Raw genomic sequence first — 15,390 nt, 5'->3', positions numbered from 1 at the left:
GGACAATCTCGAAGTGAAACTGACAAGATGTTAGCCCATCGCATCTGCTTTTCCGATAGCTGCTTCTGTGACAAGAAGTAGCATAAACTCTGATGATCAGTGAAGACCGTAAAATCGGCTCCGAGTAGATGATGTCGCCACTGAGTAAGAGCATGGATAACCGCCAAAAGCTCTTTCTCATAAATCTGTGCTATCAATTCCGGCCTTGAAAACAATCGGCTCTCATAGGCAATGACATAGCCTTCTTGCATTAAGACCGCACCCAGACTACGACCACAAGCATCACAATATACTTCGAATGACTTTTGTAAATCTTGCAAAGTCAAAACTGGTCCCATAGTCAATTTCTCTTTCAAAGTCTGAAAGGCAGTCACTCTGTGGGTCCCCACGAGAAAGGGACTCCTTTCTGTGTCAAGATATGCTAAGGGTAAGCAACCTCTGCAAATTTTCTAATGAACCGCCAGTAGTAAGTATATAAGCCCAAAAAGCTTCTTATTTCATGAACACTTCAAATCGGGCCAATCACGTTTAGTCTTGATCTTGGCCGGGTCCATCTGTACTCCTACTGCTGAGACAATGTGTCCCAAAAAGTGTATCTCCGGTAAGAAAAATTCACTCTTCTTGGCATTGATTATTAACTTGTGATCTTGCAATGCCTGAAAGACTTGTAGCAGATGTTGTCTATGTTCTGCATCATCCTTGGAGAAGACTATAATGTCATCAAAAAGAGTGCCAACAAAAGATCTGTACTCTTTGAAAATCGTATTCATCACTCGGTTAAAAGTCGTTGGAGCATTGGTAAGGCCAAAAGGCATCACCAAAAATTCATATAAACCGAAACTCGTCGGAAAAGCTATCTTGTAGACATCTCCCGGCACAATTCGAATCTGATGATATCCGCTTTTCAAATCGATCCTGCTGTAACAAGAGGATCCGTGTAATCTCTCAAGAATATCATCGATCCTCGGAACCGGAAATCTGTTCTTGATGGTGATTTTATTGAGAGCTCTATAATCAATGCACATTCTCCAAGATCCATCTTTCTTTAAAACCAACAACACCGGAAAGCAGTAGGGTTGAAGTACTCGGCTCGATAAGACCCTTTTCCAAGAGGTCTTTCATTTGGTTCATAATCTCTTCATTCTGGGTTCGGCTCACACGGTAAGGTGGCCCGTTCGATGGTGTGCTTCCAGGTATCATATCAATAGTATGATCCTCAAGACGAGATGGTGGCAACTAGCCTGGCAAGCCCTCAGAAAAGCAATCAGCATGAGTGTGGAGAAAATCTTGGCGTTCTTTATCAAGTTCAGACATATTCAATCTGTGTTTATCATTTAACTCTTTCACATAGATCGAGTAAACAAACAGACTAGATTTTATTAATTTAGAAACGGCCAAAGCCAATACAATAGGGACAGACTCGCCCTTCAATTTCACATCAAGTACAATTTTTCGGCCCTTTTCCTTTGTCAATGTCGCATTCTTCGCACGATAATCGACCACGGCGTTGTTCTTATGGTACCAAGGGACTCCAAGGAGGACATCACAACCTTCCAAGGGCATTATGTAAAAGTCCTCGTGCCCCAAATACCTCTGACAATGCAACCAAAGTTTGCCACGTGTAATGGCTATGTCCTGTCCGAGTGCCGCTAGAACTACCTCTACTTGTGGTCCCATCCGATCGGGTGTAATCTCAAGCCGTGCCGCCAATTCAAGTGAAATGAAGTTGGCCTTGGCTCCTCCATCAAAGAAAATCACGGCTTCTTGATCTTTCACTTTGCCCCAAGCTCGGGAAAGTTCTAAACTTTCATCAATCGTGCTTGGGTCAATACCCATGCAATCTGGAACCAGTCCTGCTTTGATCTTGCCTTTTCTGCCACGTTCCTCTGCTACTCTCGAACTCTCTGGCCTGTGTCACCAGCGTGTGACTACTATCTATCCTTTTTGTTGATTTCTTTCTTTTACTTTCACTTTTTGGAAACACCCCTCGCGAAATCTAATTGCCCTGCATAGCATAGCTAGTGTGAAACTGTCCAGAGGGAGTCCAGGCCTGAGGGAAAGAGAGCACTAAGGTTGGACAAAGACTATGGTTAGCCAAAGTGGGGTCATTGACTAGCCAAAGTGGAATCCTTTGCTACAGAGGTACATTTCAGTTTTGGGTGTGGCTGCAATGTACAAAGGGGGTCAGATGACCTAAAAAGATACAATGGCAGCATCTCCTAAAATTTAGGGAACTGCTATTTTGGGACCTGAAAATGTGTTTACGTCATTACCTCCGGAATGACAAGGAGAACATTTTCTTACTCTTCCGTGAAGTCAACTGGTTGGCAACCGGTTGGGAGATTTTTAGACGGCAACCCCGAAACGGGAAAATGCTTGTAAATGCGCCAAGTGGCACATTCTGGTGCACTTTCCTCATGCAAGAGAAGGTGGCGCTGAATTTGAAGGGGAAAGAGGCTCATTTGCAGATTTTGTCACAGGTTAAGAGCTATGGAGTGCTTCCTTTCCCTCCTATGTACAGTGCGGTGCCAGGAGTTATGCCCTGCACGCTACGCACTGCCCTCTCTCTCCCCTATGGCAGTATGTTATGCTCCTCTAGTGGGCTTTTCAATTGACCAATGTACAGTTGTGTGGGTTCATGCGCGATTGCCGAGGCAAGAGCCTCTTGCACAGGTACTGGATTAGCTAGCGGCTAATCCCCCGCAGGTACAGGTGAATTTGGAGAGGTTTCACGCCAGAAATCTCGTCCGATTCAAAGGGCAAGTAGTCCTACAGGTGCGGGAGCTCGAGGACTTGCTACGGATGCGACCGGCACGCGAAACGGAGCCCGAAACAGTAATTTACAGCCTGCTGTGTATTTTTGCAGGTTTAGGGTTTTGGCCCTAAACGGTCCCTAATACCCCCAGGAGGTTTCGGGACGCGAGGGGACCGCTGTACAGGTGATCTGGCGCATTTTCGGGGCTGAAAACAGAGAATTCAGCGTGCTGCAGATTCTCGCCAGGTTTTGCAAAGTGCCCGTATGCGTCGGGAAAGTCATTCAATGCGTGGGAATACTGACTGTGAGAGTCCTAGTACAGTTATGCTGCCGAAATCGGGCCGGAACAGTTGAAATTCAGCCAAGTTTGTGCGGGGCAGCTTGTAGGGAACCACAGCGTTTATTCCCTCTTTTAAACAATAAAGAAATACCGAAAGGGGCGCCTAAGTTAGGGGCCAATCTGGTGTTGGTCTTCTCATACAGGTGCAATCTAGCAGCCTGTATCCCTCTCCCCTTTGTTGTGTCTTGAAAGTACAGGTAAAGTGGACGACAAATTAAATGGGTGAAAAGCAAATAAGGTTTAAGTTTAAAGTCTACCGCCCTTTTTGAAAGTACAGGCCGGTTTCATGGTTCCATCGACGGGATTAAATCACTTTTTCCCATAGAAGTGAGCCTTGGTCAGTTTGGGCTTGAAGACACAGGGGATCATAGACCAGACACAGGGAATTGCAATTATGGCTGACAGACCAGATGATGTGACTAGGGTCAACAGACACATGAAGTGGGTGAGTCTTCAAGACCACCACAAACGGATGATGATATATTCAGGACCCAGTTGGCTACTGCTGTGGCTATGTTCACACAAGTAATGCAGAATCCGAGGTTTTTAGCCTTTCTGCAACCTCCTCTTCCGTCTCAGCAAGTTGGGTCACTGGATCATATTCAAAAGCCTCTTAAGGCTCGAGCACAGGTGATTCATACTGCAGAGTCAATGGAAACACCTGTACACTTGACGGAGAACATGCAGTCTCCACAACCTGTGCCTAAGGTGCAAGAACAGGTGGCTGAGATGCCAATCTTTCAAGCTGTACCAGTTCAGCCAACCACTTTTCAGCAGCCTATGGCTGGTTCTAATGGGCGGGGAAGCAACTTACAGGCTATGCAACAAGTCTTCCCACCACCTTCAGTACACCCTGGTTATTTTGGAGGTGGATCGGTATTCCAGAGCATGGCTGGTCATGCACCTGGAAATCAGTTTTACACGCCAGGAACAGTGTTTAGGGGTGCTCAAACAATGATGCCTAACCCCATGTATGGTGTCACGGGCATGCTACAAGGGTTTCAAAGCACTCAGGGCCAATTTGGGATGCCCCAGGCAAATTTTGGTATGGCTGGAATTACAAATCAGCAGCCAAATATGGCATTTCCATGTCAACTTAATTGCGGTCAGGGAACACAGATGAACCCTAACAGTGTTCCCATGTTTCAGTCACTTCCATATGACAATTTAACGCCGCTGGAGAGGCCAACTCCGTACAAAGAAGGTGGCAAAGGTGTGACATTCACGACCTTTACAGGGTTTGATGATAGGAAGAAGGCTCTCTCATTCCTCCAGCAGTTTGACAAGGCCTATGCAGGGGGAAACTTTACAGAGGCTTCAAAGGTCCGCAAGGCAGCCACTTTCTTGAAAGGGAATGCGGGACAATGGTGGACAACTTTATTGCTTCAAGGGCAAGCTCCGTCCACATGGATTTACTTCAAGCAGATTTTTGCAACAGCATGGTTATCTGATGACTTTGAAGCAGATGTCATGACAGAATGGCACCAGCTTAATGCTGCCACTTGCAGAAATCTGGATGACTATATTCGGAAGTTTTGGAAAGCTCTACTTCCAGTAACTTCCTATAGGTTTGTGCCATTGACAGAACAGATTGAAAAATACTCCTGTGGCCTACCCAAAGGATTGAGAAAGTATTGCACGAAGACCAAAGTCACTACTTTGACGCAGCTCATCGAGGTAGCAAACACTGGCAATGGTTTGCTCAAGGAAGAAGATTGTGAATTTAATACTGGCGTCAAGCAAGGATCAGCCAAGAAAAATTCAGCGAAGAAGCACGTTCCCAATGAGGTTCCTAAAGGGACTCAGGAGCCAGCCAACGCAGGGAAAGACAAAGCTACGGCTGAATCAGAAAAGGGACCAGCAAAGAAATGGAAAAGACGTTTTCCTTGCAAATCGGAAGAGCAAAAGAAGGTCCTAAGGTCAAAGAACAAATGCTTTATCTATGAGCAGCCTGGCCACATTGCTTACAATTGTCCTCAAAAGAAAAGGCCAGGTGATTCTGAAGATAAGGAAGACAAGAAAGGAAAGAAGCCCATGGCTGGTCTAGTGCTAGATATGGTGGGCGATAAGCCAAATTCAGATGCAAGTGAACTTTGCAGAGCATGGGGAAAGGTCAGGGATCAAACAGTGCTTATCTTCTTTGATCCAGGTGCCAAAGCCAACTTCATTTCCCCAGAATTGGCTTCAAAGTTTGGAATCAGACCTGAAGAGATGGGGTATACAGCAGAGGCAGGTTTGGCATGTCCTGGCCATACAGAGGCTGTGACACCCATCATTGGAAAGTTGCACCTACATATCCAGTCCTATGTAGATGCTGAAGAATTTTACATCATGCCACTGGACCGATGTGATGTGTTGTTAGGTATTCCTTGGTTATTTCGTGTACAGGGAATCATGGATGCCTACAACAAAAAGATCACTGTACAGAGCATGGGAAAGACTCACATTCTGGATGTAAAGCTTAAAGGGGAGTCTATTCCCACTGTATCAGCTTTTGCTATTACTTCTGTAATGAAAAAGCATCTTTCTGTGTACTTGGTTTTTGCACGTGAAGTGTCAGATTGTGATGAATCAAATTTATATGTGCTAGATAAAGAAAGGTCAATGTTTTTACAACAGTACAGTGACTTTTTTTCCGATTCATTACCGTCTCAATTACCGCCAGAGAGACCCGAGGACCATCCGATAGATTTGGTGCCAGGCAGTAGCCCACCAAATAAGCCTCCGTACAGGGTTAGTGCGGCTCAGCAAAAAGAGATAATGGGCCAAGTACAGGAGCTGTTAGAAAAGGGGCTGATTCAGCCCAGTTCATCTCCATTCTGTTCTCCAGTGTTGTTGGTGCAGAAAAAGGATAGCTCTTGGCGTATGTGCATCGACTACCGTGCACTGAACAAGAATACCATCAAGAATAGGTTCCCTATACCTAGAATTGATGATATTATGGACAAATTAGCGGGAGCAGCTATGTTTAGCAAGATAGATCTAAAGAGTGGGTACCATCAGATCCGCATTAGATCAGAGGATGTGCACAAGACTGCTTTTAGAACGACGTTTGGCCTTTACGAATTTTTAGTGATGCCCTTTGGTCTCACAAATGCTCCTGCTACGTTCAATAGGATGATGGACAGAATTTTCCGTCCACACCAGCAGTTTGTTGGTACATTCTTTGACGACATGATAGTCTACTCAAAGAATGAAGAGGAGCATAGGCATCACTTGGCCATTGTGTTCAAAGAGCTACGCAGTCATAGGTTGCTCATCAATGCAAAGAAAAGTGAGTTTTTTTCTGGAAGAGATTCACTTTCTGGGACACATTGTCTCAAAGGATTGTGTCAGAATGGATCCTGCAAAAGTTGAAGCGATCAAGTCATGGCTAGATTTGAAGACGGTGCACGATGTACAAAGTTTCTTGGGACTATGCTCCTATTACAGAAGGTTTATCCGAAATTTCGTTGAGATTGCTTCACCTTTACATGCTCTTCAAAAGAAGGCAGTCACCTTTAGATAGACACAGAAAGAGATTTCAGCTTGTTATCTCTTAAAGGAAAAGATGACTCCAGATCCAGTCATTGTGTTGCCAGATCTTAGGAAGTCATTTGTGGTCCAGTGTGACGCCTGTGGTAGTAGCATTGGTGCAGTGCTAATGCAAGATGGCAGGGTAGTAGCCTATGAGAGCAGAATTTTGCAAGGGCCAGAGATGACCATGCAGGTCTATGAGAAAGAGTTACTGGCTATGATTCATGCGCTCTTAAGTTGGAAACACTACCTGCTAGGTGCAGATTTCGTTGTCCAAACGGACCATCAGACCTTGCGATACTTCTTGACACAGACAAAGTTATCTGAGAAGCATATGCGATGGGCAAATATCTTGTCCATGTTCCATTTTCAGATTGTGCATGTGGAAGGCAAGAAGAACGTTGTGGCTGATGCCTTGTCAAGGAAGCCACAAATTTCAGCTGTGTCAATTCCTTATCATCATGAACTTGATGATATGAGACAACAGTATGCAAATGATGAAGATTTTGCAAGGGTCTTCGAACAGCTAACGGATGGACAACGTCGTGAACACTATCTTCTCAAAGATGGGTTCATGATGATGCATGGCAGATTGTGTGTCACAAAGCCATTGCGACGCAAAGTTAGGGAAGAGAGTCATGTCCCACCGTATGCAGGGCATCGTGGTATCGATGCTACAGTTCAAGCGGTTGAGACATTCTTCTACTGGCCTACATTGAGAAGAGATGTGGATGCCTTTGTGCGAGAATGCCTAATTTGCTAGAAGGTCAAGTTTGACAGGCAAAAGGCACCAGGGTTATTGCAACCACTACCTATTCCGAATAAACCATGGAAAAGTATTGCTATGGATTTTATATTTGATCTTCCGAGAACGCAGACAGGAAACGATGGTATTTGGACCATTATTTGCAGATTCAGCAAACATGCTCATTTTATTCCTGTCAGGAAGAAGATAAAACCAGATCAGATGGCACGCTTGTTTATGAGCAATATTTTCAAGTATCATGGCATGCCACAGTCGATTGTTAGCGACCGTGATCCACGCATGACAAGTTTATTCTGGAGAGGCTTGTTTGAGAATATGGGCACCACGCTCAAATTCTCTTCGTCATTTCATCCTCAAACAGATGGGCAGTCACAAAGAGGCAAATTCTACTGTCCTAGATCTGCTGAAGTGTTATGTGTCAAAGCATAAAGGAAAGTGGGAGCAGTATTTGCCATTGGTGGAGTATGCATACAATAATACAGTGCATTCATCAACTGGCAAGGCACCTTTTGAGATAGTTGAAGGTGGCAAGAAAGTTCCTCCCATACTACATACAAAGGACAAGATATTTGAAGCAGATAAGTATGTTCAGGACATGGATGAAATGTACAAGAAGGTCAAAGTGGCGTTAGAAAAGACTCAGGCAAAGCAAAAGAAAGCAGTTGATCGTCACCGTCGTGAAGTAGTATATTCACTTGGTGATTGGGTGCTTTTACGCTTTGAAAAGGCAAGGTTAAAGAAGATGAAGAGGAAAAACTGTTTCCAAAGCTCAGCATGCGTTACTATGGGCCTTTTCAAGTGTGCGACATAATCAGTGATGTTGCATATAGGCTGAAATTGCCTGACAGTTGGAAGATTCACAATGCGTTTCATGTGAGTCTTCTCAGACCCTATGTGGGTGATGTGCCAGAAGATATGCCAGCTGAAGATCAGCCGGAAGTCGGGGAACTTGACGAGATCTTGGTCCCGGAACAGATTTTGGCACATAAGGAAAGAAAAGTGAAAGGCAAGGTTGCTAGGCATTACTTGGTAAAGTTCAGAAACTATCCACCAATGGATGCTAAGTGGATGGAAGAAGGTGAACTTGCAGAGTCACCAACTGTGTTATCACTTTACCTTGAAGCCTTCGATTTGCAATCTACCTTGACCCCTTGAGTTTCAAAGCTACATGGATTGTCAGTGTGACAATGGCTTTTGAAACAAATGATGTACATGGTATTTAAAGTGAGCTCAAATGAAATACCTGTTACATGAATGTTAGAGCTGTATAGATTGTCAGTTTGGCAATTGCTCTTATGGAATGTCCAAAAGTATGGTTAGTGCTATAGAAGTGAGTATTTCTTGTCAGTTTGTCAAGGATACAGTAATTGCTTCTATTAAAGGGTACATGTGTAACTGCATTCTTGAACTGTCGGTTTGGGTATGCTCGAAAGTGTTACTGGGCCCAACGTGTACTATAAGACAGTGGCAAAATGTGTGGCTATCATTTTGTCATTGGAAAGTTAGTGACTCAAAGCAATGGCAGAGTGCGAAGCTACCACTATGTCATTGAGAAAGGGTTCACACGCATGCAATACATGTGTCGACGAGGTGTTGAATACACCAAGGTTGACAATGAGCATGTATGTGTCGTACATGTGTCGACAGGTGTTGAATACATCAGTGTTGACTGTGAGCCATAGTAACAGGGAATGGCCGTTTTCAGGTCTCCGTTCCCCGTTCCCATTCCAAGTTCCCGTTCCGAATCCCTGTTCCGTGTTTCAAACGTGAGTACCCGTAACAGGGAATGGCATTTTGTTCCGCGTTCCCGTTCCCTGTTCCCGTTCCAGTTTCCCGTTCCTGGTAACCATGCTGTGAGCATGTACGACATAGATGCAAACGAGGACGTTTGAGATTTCAAGAGGGGGGTATGTCACCAGCGTGTGACTACTATCTATCCTTTTTGTTGATTTCTTTCTTATTATCTATTTACTTTCACTTTCTGGAAACACCCCTCGGAAAATCTAACTGCCTTGCATTGCATAGCTAGTGTGGAACTGTCCAGAGGGAGTCCAGGCCTGAGGGCAAGAGAGCACTAAGGTTGGACAAAGACTATGGTTAGCCAAAGTGTAGTCATTGACTAGCCAAAGTGGAATCCTTTGCTACAGAGTCTACATTTCAGTTTTGGGTGTGGCTGCAGTGTACAAAGGGGGTCAGACGACCTAGAAAGATACAATGGCAGCATCTCCTAAAATTTAGGGAACTGCTATTTTGGGACCTGAAAATGTGTTTACGTCATTACCAACGGAATGACAAGGAGAACATTTTCTTACTCTGCCGTGAAGTCAACTGGGCAACCGGTTGGGAGATTTTTAGGCGGCAACCTCGAAACGGGAAAATGCTTGTAAATGCGCCAAGTGGCACATTCAAATGCACTTTCCTCATGCAAGAGAAGGTGGCGCTGAATTTGAAGGGGAAAGAGGCTCATTTGCAGATTTTGTCACAGGTTAAGAGCTATGGAGTGCTTCCTTTCCCTCCTATGTACAGTGCGGTGCCAGGAGTTATGCCCTGCACGCTACGCACTGCCCTCTCTCTCCCCTATGGCAGTATGTTATGCCCCTCTACTGGGCTTTTCAATTGACCAATGTACAGTTGTGTAGGTTCATGCGCGATTGCCGAGGCAAGAGCCTCTTGCACAGGTACTGGATTAGCTAGCGGCTAATCCCCCGCAGGTACAGGTGAATTCGAAGAGGTTTCACGCCAGAGATCTCGTCCGATTCAAAGGGCAAGTAGCCCTACAGGTGCGGGAGCTCGAGGACTTGCTACGGATGCGACCGGCACGCGAAACGGAGCCCGAAACAGTAAATTACAGCCTGCTGTGTATTTTTGCAGGTTTAGGGTTTTGGCCCTAAACGGTCCCTAATACCCCCACGAGGTTCGGGGACGCGAGGAGATCGCTACAAGTGATCTAGCGCATTTTCGGGGATGAAAACAGAAAATTCAGCGTGCTGCAGATTCTCGCCAGGTTTTGCAAAGTGCCCATATGCGTCGGGAAAGTCATTCAATGCGTGGGAATACTGATTGTGAAGGGTCCTAGTACAGTTATGCTGCCGAAATCAGGCCGGACCAGTTGAAATTCACCAAGTTTGTGCGGGGCAGCTTGTAGGGAACCACAGCGTTTATTCCCTCTCTTGAACAATAAAGAAATACCGAAAGGGACGCCTAAGTTAGGGGCCAATCTAGTGTCGGTCTTCTCATACAGGTGCAATCTAGCAGCCTGTATCCCTCTCCCCTTTGTTGTGTCTTGAAAGTACAGGTAAAGTGGACGACAAATTAAATGGGTGAAAGCAAATAAGGTTTAAGTTTAAAGTCTACCGCCCTTTTTGAAAGTACAAGCCGGTTTCAGCCTGTCTTCATTATGCTCTTGTTGTGCCTTTTTAGGGCACTTCGAGGAGACGTGCCCATGTTCCCCGCATCCAAAACACTTCCCCTCTTTGATGTAGTTGGCCCTCTCTCAAAGAGTGAGCCGGGGTCATGAATCCTTGTCTTTCTTTTCTCGAAAACTCTCTCTCTTTCTACTTTCATTGTTAGAAGTCTGTTGGGTTAGAACTCTGTTGGGTTCTCTGAGTCAAGATCTCATCAGTGGGGTAAGTCAAATTGCCCGAATGAATCGCAAAACCCTGTTTCGCATGACCCATCAATTCTTGAATAGAATTTGAATTTTGTTCCAAGCAGTAGTCTCAGATCTCTGTAGGAAGTCCGCAGCAAAACCGCTCAATCTGTTCTATAAACGAGACCTTCTTAAATGAAGAGGCTGGTAGAAAAGAGCTCCAAAATCTCTCGCAATAAGCGTCCAAAGAATCTCCCTTGGTCATCCGAAGATGATTCCAAGCAGTTCGTATATCTCGTTCGTACTTTCGAGTCAGCCAAGAAGAAATAAAAAGCCTTTTGAATTTCAACCATTTAACTGGAGCTTCCTTTCTCAATAGAAGGGTGGACCACCATGTTCGAGCATTTTCCTTGAAGAAAGATGTAGCCCTCCTAATCTTGGAGTGCTCTGAGTAATGCCCTCCAGAGAAAGCTATGTCAAACTACTGTATGAAGGCCAAAGCCCTCGAAGCATTCGGAATCCAAGAAAAGAGTCAAACTTAATTGATTGTCCACCTTCTTTGAATTCTCTTACTTTCTTGCTTTTATCTTCGAAGAAGTCATATTGGTTGGCGTTATAAAAATGCTTCTTCTTTGCATAAAACATGTGATCGTCGCAGTCTGAACTGTCTGGGGATGAGTCCTCTGTAGAACTGTCAGAACCTAGCGAAATTTAGGCTTCTTTGCCTTTTTCTTGCCCTTTCCAAAGCTTTGCTTTTTGCTTCGCTTTTTGTCTTTTTTGTCTTCTTCGCTCGAGTCAGAAGAGCTAGAAGTACTGTAAGAAGAAGAAGAAGAAGAAGAAGAACTGGGTAGTCCTTCAAATCGTACACGCGTCTTCTGCTTTTTAGCCGATGCAAAAGAAGATTGACTACCCAAATAACCCGAGAAGTCAATCCCTTTCTTGTGCTTTTTCTCGTGCTTTTTGGATTTGTTGTTTGCGTCCAAAAGCTGACTAATCTGTGTTTGAACCACCTCTTAAAATTCTTGTTCTGTAAACATCCTCGAAGAAGGTGGTTTCTTGATTGCTGGTTTGATGGGTAGTTGTGTGGCTTTTTGCCACTGGGTGTGCACTTCTGAGAGAGGTTGCTGAGAGCAAAAAAATTGCAAATTTTGGATTCTTCGCAATTTTAATCATCTGCTTTGTTGTCTCGTCGACCAATTGTCAACGTTCCATCTCTTCAATCTCGGATTGAGTAGGCCGAGGTGGGCCGTACTCTTCCTCTGTAGCTCATGAGAATCTTCTTCGTGATCTCCTCCAGCATTCGCAGATGCAGAAGAAGTCAACAGTTTCTTGTTGGAATCCATAAGTGCCGCGAGAAAAGGATCGGATTTCCCGATAGAAGAGAAATCGGCCGCGCTCTGATACCACTGTAACAAACTTGGACACCCCAAGTCAAGATTCTACCGCTACACAACAAAGATTCGCTTCAAAACAGTTCACAAAATTGACACAGCCCGACGTAGTTCCGTGCCCAGAGGTATTGGCCCCAAATACTGGCACCCCTTTCAGTATTTCTTTTTGTATTAATCTGTGTTCAAAGTACAAGAGAGCGGGTAGGTGCTCACTCTCAGACTCTGCGTCCAAATGTCCTGAGAAGTGAGGCCCTGCCTGCTTATCTATAACTACAAGGGATGCCCAAAAGCAGAGCCCCAAAAATCTCTAAACTCAAAAGCTTTAATCTCAAAAGCAATTTGCCCAAAAGCTGCCATAAAAATCAGCTTGCATAATTTCTGGAATTCCGTACAGCATACTGCCACATCATCAGTGTCGTAAAAAGCGGGTTCGTACAGCTGCCACGTGTCAGCGCAAATCGCGACGCGATTTCCGGGCAATGTCTGTGTGTGTCCGGGTTAGCCACATCACCAGTTTGACACATAATGCATTCCATGTGAGTCTCTCGAAACCTTTTAAAGGTGAGGTGTTAGTTGATGGGGAGCCTGATGAGCAACCCGGAGTGGAAGAGAGCGAGGAGATACTCGTTCCAGAACAGATTTTGGCACACAAGAAAGAAAAGTGAAAGGTAAACTGATTCCACGGTTCTTAGTTAAATTCAAGAACTATCCAGCATTGGATGTGAAGTGTATGAGGGAGGAGGACCTAGGTATTGCAGCTACTTTCCGTTCAACCTTCGGAGGAATTGTCAACCCTCTGTTACGACCCACCTACCCCGTATGATCAACTTACACCATGAACTTTCAAAAAGACTACAAGACAGAGGCCAAAGTATCGAGTTTTGACACCTTTCACAGTCCTCATGATGAGGAGAAAGCTTTAGCCTTTATATAGCAGCCTTCTCTAGAAGGAATTTTACGGAAGCATCCATTGTCGGAAAACCTTCCCTTTCTTGAAGGGAAATGCTATGCAATGGTGGTCTACTCTTTTGCCAAGCTCCTAGAACGTAGCTGGAATTTATATACCTTTTCGCATCTTTATGGTTAACTCCATCCTTTGAAGCATCTAGATGTTCTCACATTGGAACCAATTGCTTTTTGAAGGAGAGACTCTTCAGGACTATAGACAAGTTGTCCTAGATGCGTGTCTAATTGAAAAAGAGCGATTTTGCTGACACACTGAGTGGCCGCCTCTCATGGAAGTGAGCATCGGTTTAATGAAGTAATAAGAAGCAAAATTCTACCTGATTCACGTGTTCATTGCAAGGCTGCCTTTTTGCTTTAGGAGATTGTGGGATTCTAGTTGGACTGAGCACCTAGCTCTTTTTGAAGAACATGCCCTGTTTTTGGTTTGATATACAGTCATAATGAAGCCTTTAAAAGACAGCTTGATGTTATTCACGAGTTCAATTTGGGGCTCATTGCAAGGCTGATTTTTTTCTGAAGCAAATCGCAGACTAATATTTGGATTGAGTTTTTCTCTTTACCCAGCTTCTCCTTGAAATCATGGGTCATTTTTGGAGCAATACTGAGCTTTTTCCTGGCATAGAAGCCCAGAGCCTCTCATGTAGCAGCAGTACCCTGCCCTTTGTTGCACCACCACCCTGCCATTCATCGCAGCACCATGTGTGTGTGGGCATTATAGGGTAACTTGTTTGTAAGTGTCTCATTGCATGCACATTAAAGGTCTGTCATCTATCAATGCTGATTGAAAGATAGCAAGATGCAATCCGTGAAACCTCTGGCTGCTAAGGTCCAATACGATATATGTGGCACACATGAATAGCTAGAAAGACACAAGACACAAACCAAAAAAGCACGGTACCTGCATTCAAGATATTCTTGAAGCCCCCCTCTCCGCTTCAAGACATCCTTAAATCGGATGCGTTCAGACGGACTGGGCATGTCGGCCTGTAATCCGACTGTTACAGCTGCAATTTCCCCATTCAATTCTTCTACACTTAGGCTCAAGCCACCCCATGTCTTGCACCGTAATGGTTTTTTTCTGTTGGCATCTCCACTTTCTCCTGTCACAGCTTCCCATTCCATATCTCCATCTGAAGCCACCTCTCTTCGTGTCCGTTTTCTGGATTGTCTGGTTGTGCGATCAGCAACTGAGTTTTTGGAGGCCTTGGAATCAAAGCTTTTCCACACATCAATCCATCCCCAAGTCCGCTTTTTGACACCGTTACCTCTGAGAGAGCGAGGCTTCTGAGTTAGCTTGAAGGCCACACCGGATATAGTCATCTCATCGTCCTTTCTCATGCTCTTGCTTCTGAGGTCGCTTCCTTGTGCCTCTCCGTTGTCACTACGATCCGTGCATGGATCCCCCGGCCTGCACTCAATTTCGTCTGACATGCCACGTAGACACGCCCTCTTGCCGCGCAAATCACCTGCTTCCACCTTGCTTTGGGTATCCTTCCCCTCCGATGTTGAATGCATCTTGTTACTCTTTCTGCTACACACCCAAAGGAGCCATCTCTCTCTCTCTCTCTCTCTCTCTCTCTCTCTCTCGATATATTTTTACTATTAAATAAAAGTAACAGTGCCTGTTTATAGGATGGTAGTTGTATTAACCTTGCTTTTTGCTTAGCCAACTATTTGAAAGTATGTTCTTCCATAATTGGATTGATCCAATCACCTTGGATCTTGAAGCATCATCAAGCGTGTCCATATGAGTAAGGAGCGGAGATTATTTATCTAAAGTTTGGGTGAAGTGAGGACTTTGTGTGTGTGTGTGTGTGTGTGTGTGTGTGTGTGTGTGTGTGTGTGTGTGTGCGCGCGCATATAAATAACACAAAGCGCATTAATAGTTCTAAGAAATCATAGACCGAAGTGATTGTACAATATCATTTAATTAATAACAAATGTCTTGTACAGGGTTAAATCAATAATGAAGCTTCATTCATAGCATAGGAGGTGGATTTGTGTTCATCCAACAAAAGCACTTTGTACAGCAACCACTTCTAGAAGAAAAAGAAGGAGGCTCCTCAC

The 15,390-nt window shown here is 44.6% G+C and overlaps 1 protein-coding gene across 2 annotated transcripts in view; it reads right to left on the bottom strand.

Moving 5' to 3' along the window:
- LOC147445217 (lysine-specific histone demethylase 1 homolog 3-like) overlaps nt 1-15,127 on the bottom strand; it is a 41,714-nt gene extending 26,587 nt beyond the window's left edge. Inside the window, exons 1-2 of one of the 2 annotated variants that reach the window (XM_086524772.1) lie at nt 14,974-15,127; nt 14,222-14,851 (exon numbers count right to left, since the gene is read on the bottom strand). In XM_086524772.1, the coding sequence (XP_086380898.1) occupies nt 14,222-14,838 (617 nt within the window). In that variant the 5' untranslated portion in view covers nt 14,839-14,851; nt 14,974-15,127. Of the gene's footprint in view, nt 1-14,221; nt 14,913-14,973 lie in introns of those variants that run through there. The other variant, XM_086524773.1, reaches the window with a different exon arrangement.
- Between the last annotated feature and the right edge of the window lie 263 nt (nt 15,128-15,390).

The sequence above is a fragment of the Adiantum capillus-veneris genome, chromosome 12, assembly GCF_014529385.1.
Source record: "Adiantum capillus-veneris isolate H3 chromosome 12, ASM1452938v2, whole genome shotgun sequence".
Taxonomy (NCBI): Eukaryota; Viridiplantae; Streptophyta; class Polypodiopsida; order Polypodiales; family Pteridaceae; genus Adiantum; species Adiantum capillus-veneris.
The sequence above is the reverse complement of the archived record's forward strand: the minus strand, read 5'-3'. Positions and strand labels throughout refer to the sequence as shown.